At 48.1% G+C, this 12,080-nt stretch overlaps 1 protein-coding gene across 3 annotated transcripts in view; it reads right to left on the reverse strand.

Annotated features, from left to right (window-relative positions):
* Grin3a (glutamate ionotropic receptor NMDA type subunit 3A) overlaps positions 1 to 11,880 on the reverse strand; it is a 199,548-nt gene extending 187,668 nt beyond the window's left edge. For 2 of the 3 annotated variants that reach the window (NM_001198583.2, NM_138546.2), the window contains 1 exon segment: positions 10,387 to 11,558. In NM_001198583.2, the coding sequence (NP_001185512.1) occupies positions 10,387 to 11,085 (699 nt within the window). In that variant the 5' untranslated portion in view covers positions 11,086 to 11,558. 3 annotated transcript variants of the gene reach the window in all.
* Between the last annotated feature and the right edge of the window lie 200 nt (positions 11,881 to 12,080).

Genomic DNA, 12,080 nt, shown 5'->3' on the forward strand with positions numbered 1-12,080 from the left:
ACTTTAGCTTGTCTATGGTTACTGTTATGTTGGGGAGACTTCATGCATATGACTTCTGACATTTGTAGGAGACCAGATCCCACAGTAAAATCCCTTCCCTCTAGGTCTTACAGTCTTTCCACTGTATCTTCCACAAGGATTCTTGAGCCTTTTGTTTGGGACTTGTTTTGTAGATGTGTCTGCTGAGACCGAGCTCCTGAACTCTGTATTTTGACTGGTAAATATGTTTTTATTTGAGCATTTCATGTATAAGCTCATTATATTTACTTCCTTTTCAGCTCCTGAAGTCCCCAACCACATGTATGCATCTGTCTGTCTGTCTGTCTGTCTGTCTGTCTGTCTATTTATCTATCAGTCCAATTAATGTTGCTGTTATTCACATGTGACTATACTATTAACATTTTTATGACTGAAATTTCAGGCCACATTTTTTTCTGAAAAATAATTTAAGTATACTTTTATAGTTTTTCTACTTCTTCATGTACAGCATTCCATATCATTATTCTACTAATTTCCTGTAGTTGAAAATGCAGCACCTAACATGTTTAAACAACCAATACTAGAAGTGGACAAACCTCTGCTCTTCACTCTGGTCCCCCAGATGATACACATTTCCAGTTTGTTCTGTTGTACTCTGCCAGTCATGCTAAATGCAGAAGGAGTTGCTCATTTATTCTTCTTGAGGACTTCTCTTCTTCTCTGTATGCTTATTCGTTATTCTCTACCTTACAGGACTCAAGGGGATAATATCACTGCAGGCATGATGAAGCCTTGAAAGGCACAGACACTATTAAGACTTGTGATGAAACCTTTCCTAGATTAATGCTTCAGTAAGTAACAAGGAGGTATAATGCAGCCTGACAAGGGAGCCATCCTACATCACTCTAGGCCCTTGAAGACTCATGTGCAGCACAAGCCAACCCTGACCAATCAGAGAAAGATTTTTTCCTCCCGCTGTCACACTAACCAAGGTCAGGTACTTCCACAGTGCAGAAGTCTAACACATTTGTTCTTGGAGGTCCACCACACCTGCTCCCTCAGTGCAGGAGGTCCACCACACCTGCTCCCTCAGTGCAGGAGGTCCACCACACCTGCTCCCTCAGTGCAGGAGGTCCACCACACCTGCTCCCTCAGTGCAGGAGGTCCACCACACCTGCTCCCTCAGTGCAGGAGGTCCACCACACCTGCTCCCTCAGTGCAGGAGGTCCACCACACCTGCTCCCTCAGTGCAGGAGGTCCACCACACCTGCTCCCTCAGTGCAGGAGGTCCACCACACCTGCTCCCTCAGTGCAGGAGGTCCACCACACCTGCTCCCTCAGTGCAGGAGGTCCACCACACCTGCTCCCTCAGTGCAGGAGGTCCACCACACCTGCTCCCTCAGTGCAGGAGGTCCACCACACCTGCTCCCTCAGTGCAGGAGGTCCACCACACCTGCTCCCTCAGTGCAGGAGGTCCACCACACCTGCTCCCTCAGTGCAGGAGGTCCACCACACCTGCTCCCTCAGTGCAGGAGGTCCACCACACCTGCTCCCTCAGTGCAGGAGGTCCACCACATCTGCTCCCTCAGTGCAGGAGGTCCACCACACCTGCTCCCTCAGTGCAGGAGGTCCACCACACCTGCTCCCTCAATACAAGAGGTCCAACACACCTGCTCCCTCAGTGCAGGAGGTCCACCACACCTGCTCCCTCAGTGCAGGAGGTCCACCACATCTGCTCCCTCAGTGCAGGAGGTCTAACACACCTGCTACCTCAATACAAGAGGTCCACCACATCTGCTCCCTCAGTGCAGGAGGTCCAACATACCTGCTACCTCAGTGCAGGAGGTCTAACACACTTCCTTTCTCAGTGCATGAGTTCCCACACACCTGCTCCCTCAGCGCAAGAGCTCTGACACACCTGCTCCCTCAGTACAGGAGGTCTAACACACCTGCTCCCTCAGTGCAAGAGGTCCAACATACCTGCTACCTCAATACAAGAGGTCCAACACATCTGCTCCCTCAGTGCAAGAGGTCCAACATACCTGCTACCTCAATACAAGAGGTCCAACATACCTGCTACCTCAATACAAGAGGTCCACCACATCTGCTCCCTCAGTGCAGGAGGTCTAACACACCTGCTCCCTCAGTGCAGGAGGTCCAACATACCTGCTACCTCAATACAAGAGGTCCAACATACCTGCTACCTCAATACAAGAGTTCCACCACATCTGCTCCCTCAGTGCAGGAGGTCCAACATACCTGCTACCTCAATACAAGAGGTCCACCACATCTGCTCCCTCAGTGCAGGAGGTCCAACATACCTGCTACCTCAATACAAGAGGTCCAACACATCTGCTCCCTCAGTGCAGGAGGTCCAACATACCTGCTACCTTAATGCAAGAGGTCCACCACATCTGCTCCCTCAGTGCAGGAGGTCCAACACATCTGCTCCCTCAGTGCAGGAGGTCTAACATACCTGCTACCTTAATGCAAGAGGTCCAACACATCTGCTCCCTCAGTGCAGGAGGTCTAACATACCTGCTACCTCAATACAAGAGGTCCAACACATCTGCTCCCTCAGTGCAGGAGGTCCAACATACCTGCTACCTCAATACAAGAGGTCCAACACATCTGCTCCCTCAGTGCAGGAGGTCCAACATACCTGCTACCTTAATGCAAGAGGTCCACCACATCTGCTCCCTCAGTGCAGGAGGTCCAACATACCTGCTACCTCAATACAAGAGGTCCACCACATCTGCTCCCTCAGTGCAGGAGGTCCAACATACCTGCTACCTCAATACAAGAGGTCCACCACATCTGCTCCCTCAGTGCAGGAGGTCCAACATACCTGCTACCTCAATACAAGAGGTCCACCACATCTGCTCCCTCAGTGCAAGAGGTCCAACATACCTGCTACCTCAATACAAGAGGTCCACCACATCTGCTCCCTCAGTGCAAGAGGTCCAACACATCTGCTCCCTCAGTGCAGGAGGTCTAACATACCTGCTACCTCAATACAAGAGGTCCAACACATCTGCTCCCTCAGTGCAGGAGGTCCAACATACCTGCTACCTCAATACAAGAGGTCCAACACATCTGCTCCCTCAGTGCAGGAGGTCCAACATACCTGCTACCTTAATGCAAGAGGTCCACCACATCTGCTCCCTCAGTGCAGGAGGTCCAACATACCTGCTACCTCAATACAAGAGGTCCACCACATCTGCTCCCTCAGTGCAGGAGGTCCAACATACCTGCTACCTCAATACAAGAGGTCCACCACATCTGCTCCCTCAGTGCAGGAGGTCCAACATACCTGCTACCTCAATACAAGAGGTCCACCACATCTGCTCCCTCAGTGCAAGAGGTCCAACATACCTGCTACCTCAATACAAGAGGTCCACCACATCTGCTCCCTCAGTGCAAGAGGTCCAACACACCTGCTCCCTCAGTGCAGGAGGTCCAACACATCTGCTCCCTCAGTGCAAGAGGTCCAACATACCTGCTCTCTCAGTGCAGGAGGTCTAACACACCTGCTACCTCAATACAAGAGGTCCACCACATCTGCTCCCTCAGTGCAGGAGGTCCAACACACCTGCTCCCTCAGTGCAGGAGGTCCAACACATCTGCTCCCTCAGTGCAAGAGGTCCAACATACCTGCTCTCTCAGTGCAGGAGGTCTAACACACCTGCTACCTCAATACAAGAGGTCCACCACATCTGCTCCCTCAGTGCAGGAGGTCCAACATACCTGCTACCTCAATACAAGAGGTCCACCACATCTGCTCCCTCAATACAAGAGGTCCAACATACCTGCTACCTTAATGCAAGAGGTCCAACACACCTGCTCCCTCAGTGCAGGAGGTCCAACACATCTGCTCCCTCAGTACAAGAGGTCCAACATACCTGCTCTCTCAGTGCAGGAGGTCTAACACACCTGCTACCTCAATACAAGAGGTCCACCACATCTGCTCCCTCAGTGCAGGAGGTCCAACATACCTGCTACCTCAATACAAGAGGTCCACCACATCTGCTCCCTCAGTGCAGGAGGTCCAACATACCTGCTACCTCAATACAAGAGGTCCACCACATCTGCTCCCTCAGTGCAAGAGGTCCAACATACCTGCTACCTTAATGCAAGAGGTCCAACACATCTGCTCCCTCAGTGCAGGAGGTCTAACACATCTGCTCCCTCAGTGCAGGAGGTCTAACACACTTCCTTTCTCAGTGCATGAGTTCCAACACACCTGGCCTCTCAGTGCATGAGTTCCCACACACCTGCTCCCTCAGCGCAAGAGCTCTGACACACCTGCTCTCTCAGTGCAGGAGGTCTAACACACCTGCTCTCTCAGTGCAGGAGGTCTAACACACCTGGCCTCTCAGTACAGGAGGTCTAACACACCTGCTCCCTCAGTGGAACTGGTCTAACACACCTGCTCCCTCAGTGCAGGAGGTCTAACACATCTGCTCCCTCAGTGGAACTGGTCTGACACACTTGCTCCCTCAATGCAGGATGTTTGACACAACCTGACAAGCTCTCCATCAAAGTTCCAGGACCTTACATATAAAGAAAACAACAAATCAAACCAAGCCAAACCAAAACCAAACCAACAACAGAAGATTAGAGAAGTTGAGGGAGAGGACAAGAATTGTCTTAGCTTACTCATCCTCAACTAAATCTCTGTCCTTGTGTCTTATAAGGGAAGGATCAGAAGGGCAATTGAGTGCCTCCTATCTGTTTGTTATCCATGCATTCATTCCAAAAGCAATGTAGTATATGTTATAAAATGTTATTTTCCTAGCTGAGTTTTAGGACCACATTACTTGTGCTGTACTTTTCTCTGTGTGTGGCAGTAGTTAGAATAGGCAGAAGAAAAGACAAGAGGATTTCTCACCTTCGTATTAAGTGTTGCTGCTAACATGAGCAGTACCATGCTGGGAGAGTCCTATGCAGTTACTGGGAAAATGGCACTCAGTTGTCGGTTTGCAAATTGCTATCAGTCCATTAAGAAATGAGGTGCCTGTGCCAGCTTGAACCAACACACTGTGTTTCTCATCAAGAAACATTTTCTATTTAAAAATGTTGAAGAAGCCAAGTTGCACACAAATTGAGGGTGGGGTACATTCTGTGCTCATTGACTATTTAGTGAAAATTTTGTCCAAAGACAAAAATAATCTTGTAATGAAAAATGAAGGACCAAGGTTTCTCAAGTCTTGTCTATTTCATATTATAATTTCTATGGCTGTGTCTAGAGTTCAAGATATTGTTAGATGTGGCAGAGGCAAAATTTGCCATTGGAACAGATCTGCGTGTGTTCCCAGGCAGATGTGAACCTAGTTGAACCTTTGTCCACCATAAAACTCAGACTGACCTTGAGCCAACTTTCCTTCCTCACCTTCCTGAGTAGCAGGCTCGCCTGTTTGGGTCAGCAGAAACTTACTGTTCCAACTGTTTTCTGGTAGATATTCAGCTAACATGGTCGATTTTCCCCTGGTACTTTTCATTTTCTTATTTGGTTTATGAAACAAATCAGAACGCGCTAGGAAACAGCATTTTTCTTAACAAGAATAGATGCTCAGGGATAGTGACTTGTGAGGATTATGATAGCCTGTAGGAGACAGAAGTGGACTAGAAAGCTTTTGGCCATTTTCTCCCAAAGTGATAGGAATTTGACTGAAGTATTTATGAAACAAACATGCACGATGCCTTCCACAACGTCAGAAGATACAAAGCACATAGCATGTAGTTATTGAAATTGGTACTCGCTTTTATGTTGAATTATAAATTACATCTAAAACATAATAGCCAAGACCAAATATATTCTTCATAGATTAGCTGATGTTGACGTAAGTACAGAGAAAAGTAAGGTGGATTCCTCGATGGATGGTGTCTCCTACTCTCTTCTGCAGGAATTACTTAGGACAAAAGATGAAATTAAGAAAATAATGTATCAAAATAAGGAAAAAAACCCTAGCCTCTGATTTTGAGAAGGAAGCTGACAAAGACCACTACTAGGCAAAAAATTTGCATCACTTGACATTTACTTTGAAATCATTTATCAAGTTGGAAATAATTAGGTGCTGCTGCCAGCCATTTGCTATAAACCACAGAAAAAATACTTTCCTAGGGGTGTGGGGAGAGCAAGTGCTGTATGCACTTCACACAGGGCAGTGCTTCTCGACCTTCCTAATGCTGCAGCCCTTTAGTACAGTTTCCCATGCTGTGGTGACCCCCAACCATAACATTATTTTCGTTGCTGCTTCATAATTGTAGTTTGCTACTAAGTTCTGATGTAAATATCTTTGGATATAGAGGTGTGCCAAAGGGATTATGACCCACAGGTTGAGAAACACTGGCATAGTGGAAAAAAATCCCAACGTAACTTAGAGCTGGTGTTTTAAAACTTAACACCCTTAACTGGTCCTCCTGAGGCACCTGTTATGCAGTGGTCTTATCTTCTGCTCCTGCAAAAATGCTGCTATATTAGTCACATCCTCATAAATACCTTTAAATCCTTAGCTTAGTGTTGCCAGGGAAAATGGATCATCTAAACTCCCAACTAATATGTGTGTGGAAATAAACGTACTAATTAACACATGTGGATGACAAGACATGGTCGGTCTACTCAACCAGAGTTGGAAATATTAGGGGATGGGAAGATCATTTCATTAATAAAGTGTTTGCAAGCAAGAGGACTTCAGTTTGATTCCCAGAACCACTGTTTTGGAAAGCTGGGCATAGTGGGATATAAGGAGGTGAAGACAGACAGATCTGTCGGACTTACTAGCCAGCCAGACTGGCTTATTAGGTGAGGTCCTAGTGAGAACTCTTGGATCAATCTTTATATAAACAAACAAACAAACAAATGTGGTCACTGGTATCTGACTAAAGACACCTTGGACCTTTGCATACACTCGCACATACATACCTGTACACATTGGGTGTTTGTGCATGCACACTCATAGAGTTGGACATATTTTTGCAGTCACATTTGAAGCGAATGATCTTGGATCTAAGCCAATTATATTATTTTCTTAGCTCTGGCTAATTAGGTATGTATTTAACATAGATATGTATTTTAGCAAAGAATATGGATCCATCACCATCTATCAGGTGGATTGTTAAGAGTTAGCTTTGAAGAAACTACACAGGATCCCCAGAAGAAATAGTACTGTGGGAAAAGAAGAGAAAGGACAAACAAGTCTCCCAAACTCAGTGCAACTTCAGTGTGAATGGAACTTGGTTTCCGGCAACATCACTATTAGAAAATTTTAGCGATGGAATTTAGAAAGAATTGATCTTCTAAGTAAAGGAAGTAAACTTCGGGTGTGACTCCGAGTATGGTCGTAAAGGAGGAATCTTTTGCATGGAAATGTACATTGAGCCATCCCATGTTACATTAATCTTTTATTGCATGGTAATAATAAGCATGTTTCCCAAAGGTTGACTCACTTACTTTTGGTGGGTTCATCCTTGAAGGACATTAGTCCCCGATGACCTACTCTCTCTACTCAATTTTTAATATTTTTAAAAACATAAACATTTAATTTTTTATGCACTGAATGTACATTCGTGTTTTGCCTGCATGTTTGTCTGTGTACCACATGCATGCTTGATTCCCTCAAAGCCAGAAGAGGGCATCAGATCCCCTGGGACTGGAGTTAGAGATGGTTGTGAGCCTTATGTGGATGCTAAAACTTAGACCTGAGTCTGCTAGAAGAGCGGTCAGCGCTCCTAACCACTCAGCCACCTTTCCAGCCCTGTGCTTGTTTTCAACCAATAGAATATTGAACTAAAACTCAAGTTTTCTTCATCTCATTGGTATCTCCTTCTATTCAAGAGCTCTGGCATGGTCTTATATAAACCATCACTTGTCAATTAAAACCTTCCTATGGAAAACATCAGTAACCCAGGAAGAAGGAAGAGGTCAGGGGCTGCTGCTCCTGCTCTGAAAGCAATCTGGAATGTTTTGAATACACTCACACTTTTGTTTGCCCTGGCTGCGTGGATAAGTCTGCTCTCTTCTAGAATACTTTATTCAGGCATCATATAATCAACAAATGAGGTCATTGTTCAACAGGCTCCAAAGACAGTGCCGGAATTAAGATGATTTTCTTTAATGTGCAAAATGACTTCGACGTCCTCTTATATCTGGAAGGTCTTTTACAAAACAACATCAGTACATTAGAGAAAGCCCCACTTTCCAGGAGAAGCCAGAGGAAGAGCAGGCATTAATTTTGCTGATAGCAGAGCTGGGCTCATGTTCTAACGCTGCACATTACAGTGACTTGACATTGTACAGGGCGTTTTAAATATAGAATATTGCTGGATGACACTTAACCGATATACTAAGAGTAAGGTAAGGCAAGTTAGGTTTGTCCGAATTTAAAAATGCAAGGAGAGATGGAAGGAAAAGTCCTCAGTGGGACAAGCTGGGTCTGAGTCATACAGACATATTTACCTTTCAAGATGCAGACCATTTAAACACAGCAAGGACAGTGATTTAAATACACTTGGCTGAGTGTTCACTTTATAGCTGGTTTGTAAGTTTCTCCCTTGAGGGCTTCATTTCCAGTTGCCTTAAATCTTGGGAGCTCCCTGATTTTAGGCACTGCTTGATGCTTCTTCCTCCTTGTCTTTTAGTGTGCTGCTTGCTGCACACATCCATCACGGAGCACTGTTTCCCTTCCAACCAAGGAGCACTAATTTGGGGAGGAATTTCTTGCCGTTTAAGAGTCCTGCCAAACAATCTGCAGATGGGAAGGAGTTTGGTGACTGTGACCATTATTGGCAACTTCTGAAGGATTAGGTAATAAGGAAGCAGTGAGGAGCAGCCAGTGTGCTGACTCCTGCATTTCATTAGGGCTGCTTCTGCATATGTATTCAAGGTGGTGTGGCCTGTGGATGCAATTTCATGCTTGTAACACTTTGGCCACTGGCAATGCCATACACCCATGTTTCCTGTGCTTTCTCATCTGCTGCTTATGGCCATTTAGATTCAGGTAACAGAAATATTTTAGATAAGAGTTAATTAGCCTGCATTCTGCAGATCAAATCTCTATATCTCGTCATTAAACAGAAATTGTCTGGGTAACCGCAGAAAGGGTTTTGTTCTTGTCCTTCCTAAGATTTAGAACGTAAGATTCATTTTCTTTTCTCACAGAGGAAAATGTTACTATTCCTCGAATATTTTAGACATAGATTTTTATCAAACTTTCTACTTTTACGCTGCCATACTCACTTCAGACTCTCTCGGCATATAGACCAAAAGTTCAAGAAGGGAGATTAGAAATGTCTTGTCAGCCAGAGGACAGAGTGAAAATGATGCTGAGTTACAAATCTGCCATCCTATAGACTCTCCCTAGCCCAATGTTCATTGAATCCCAGAATGTTCCTCATTTTCTCAGTCTTTAAAATGGGACCATTTTCATTCATTGGCCCCACAAATTCCCTGTATGAGTTAGTATGCTAAAAGCAGTCTAGAAAACCCAAAGAATGTGTGCTGCTGTAAAGGCCTTGTCTCCTTTTTGAGTATGGCCTCTCTTCTTTCTTACTTGTCAAGACTTAAGTCCACAAATAATTTCTTTGCTGAAAGTATCTTTAGATATTTTATAAACCCTTAAAAAATTAAACCACCGTCTCTTTATTTTTAAATAAAGAAAGCAGACATGTACTGTGTACAGTGATCACATGTCCAGCCTCTGAGCCCACATCATATAGAAGGAAGGTAGGGACAAAGAACCTACAGAAGAGTTCCCTCGTCTTTTGTGCTCTCCATAACTCCACTGGTTTCCAATAGCAAGGCTGCCAGTCACTCTTCCTGACCCGTGGCTTCTGTACTAGTTGCAGACTTTTACATTTACCGACAGGAAGCCAGAAGGACCTGCTTTTTCTTACACCACAGAGCCCTAATGAGCCTCTGGAAGAAGTAGAAAGGACCAGCTGCTGCTTTTTCTGTCACAGGTTTTCTGAATTCCCTTTGGGAGTTTACGACAGTGGCAAGTCTGGGCCCCACCCCCATTCCTCACGCCAGTCTAGAACCCCTGACCACTGTCCACGGTTCTGAACCTTAACTTTCAGGTGTCCGGAACCCACTAGATTGCCCTTAGCTTGTCAAAACATGACCTCCTCCCACCCCCACCATATCTCATCTCCACTTTCTTCCTTCCATTTGTGACACCCCCTCCCAACTTCGCATTTTATTTCTGCCTGCGTTTAAAATGTCTTACTGTAATTTCAACTTAAGTCCTCCAACCTACCATCTAGGGACATAGTCCAAGCCTCAAACATCAAAGTTAAAAAAACAAAACAAAACAAAACAAAATAACCAGGCGTCACCCCCACTCTTCCTCCCCCTCTGGTCCCGACTCCCGGCAGCGCACATCACTCCACGCGCCAGACTCTTCTCACCTGACTCTCCCGCGGAAACTCGTGGCGCACTATGCTGAGCACTGGGATGTGCAGGACAGAGCTGACCAAGTCCAGCTCCATCATTTCGCCCTGGCTCTGGGGGAAGGCCAGCAGCGCCGACACCCCTTGTACCACTACGGTGTGGCACACGCTCTGCAGAAAGGAGAAAGGGTCACTGCTCCACGGTGAGCTTGGGGAAGAGAAGGGCATAAGCGGCAGATCGCCCAGGCCCGCCTCAATGGCCATCACTACTTCCAAAGACAGGTTGTAGGGTAGGAGCCCTTCCACACGGTTCAAGTTTTCCACAGCGAACAGTAGGGCATCCCGCGGCCACAGGGTCTCGGCCCCCGCGCCCTCCCCGAGCTTTCGGGAGCCGGGTGGACCCCGGCCATGCAGGGCGCTCCCCAACCAGCGTGCGCCTTGCGAGGGCGCCGGTGGCCGCCACGTCCCTGACTCTGGATCATCCCTCTGGGCACCCGCCCTGCCGCCTTCCTGAGCGCGACTGGCTGCGCGTGGGGCCGTGGTCCAGGGTTGCAAGTGCACCGCGCCCACCCTCACCGCGTGTCCGATGCGCTTGAGGATCTGGCAGGGTTGCGGGTGCGAGGAGGAGCTGGGCACCCCGGCCAGCACCAGTGCGCAGGGCGGCGGCAGCAGCAGACAGACCCTGCTCAGCAGCCACCACAAACTCAGTCTCCTCATTACTGAGACCCGCTGGGAGAAAGCGCGCCCCCTCCTGCGCCCGGCTCGTCCCTCTGCAGCCGCCGCCGGAGGTCTCCGCCGCCTGAGGTCTCCGCCTCCAAATCCGGAGCGCAGCTTCCCTAGACGCGGCGACGCGGTCTTAGGAGCCCGACCGCTCCCTGGGCATTCCAAGTTGCAGCCTAGCGAACGTCGGCCAGTGTCGGATGCGGTTCCAGGGCTCCTCTGCTTAACATCCTCTGCAAGCGGGGAAGGCCGGTCGGCCAGCCACGCGCGGGTCACCGGTGGCTTGAGCTCCGGGTCCCTGTCCACCCCATCTGCAGGGCGCCTGGGGCGCAGCGTCTGGCCCCGCGAGAAGCCGCCAGACTTGCAAGGGGGCGGCAGTGACAGAGGAGCTGTGCTCTCACTTGGCTGGCTTCTTTTCTCTTGCTGTTCAGTTCAGGCGACACCCACTTATTTACTGAGGTGGCAGAGGAGAGGGCGTTCATACACGGGGTGCGGAAAAGCAGCTGCCGAACCTGCTTCCTTTGCACGCCGGCCACCCTATCTCTGGCTCCCCCAGCTCCTGGTTCATTTTCCCTCTTCCCTTTCTACTTCCTCTCTTCCTTTTTCTGCCGGGCTTTTTCGCCCAGGCGCCACCTCCGCGGGCTCCTTAGAGGAGCGACACAACTGGCCAGAGAAGGGTGGTTCTGTTCGGAGCGCCAAAGTTCTCCTCGCCTCAGCCGGCGCCTCCCAGTAGCCGAGCCCTGGCGCCAGCCTGTCGCTTGGCTGCGCTAAACGCCCACTGATGGTGAGACTCCCCTGCCGCACAGTCCCGCGCCCCTGCAAAAACCTCGCCCCTCAAACGCGGCGAGTCGGTAGTTGGCACAATTCCCTGTGGCGGATGTGCGCAAAGACTGAGGCCAGGAGAATTCTGAATTCCGAGTCGCTCCCGAGAGATCTGAAACCCAATGGGTCACAGGGACCGGTTTAAAGACACTGTGACTTTAAGGAACATC

This window comes from Rattus norvegicus, chromosome 5, assembly GCF_036323735.1.
Source record: "Rattus norvegicus strain BN/NHsdMcwi chromosome 5, GRCr8, whole genome shotgun sequence".
Classification (NCBI taxonomy): domain Eukaryota; kingdom Metazoa; phylum Chordata; class Mammalia; order Rodentia; family Muridae; genus Rattus; species Rattus norvegicus.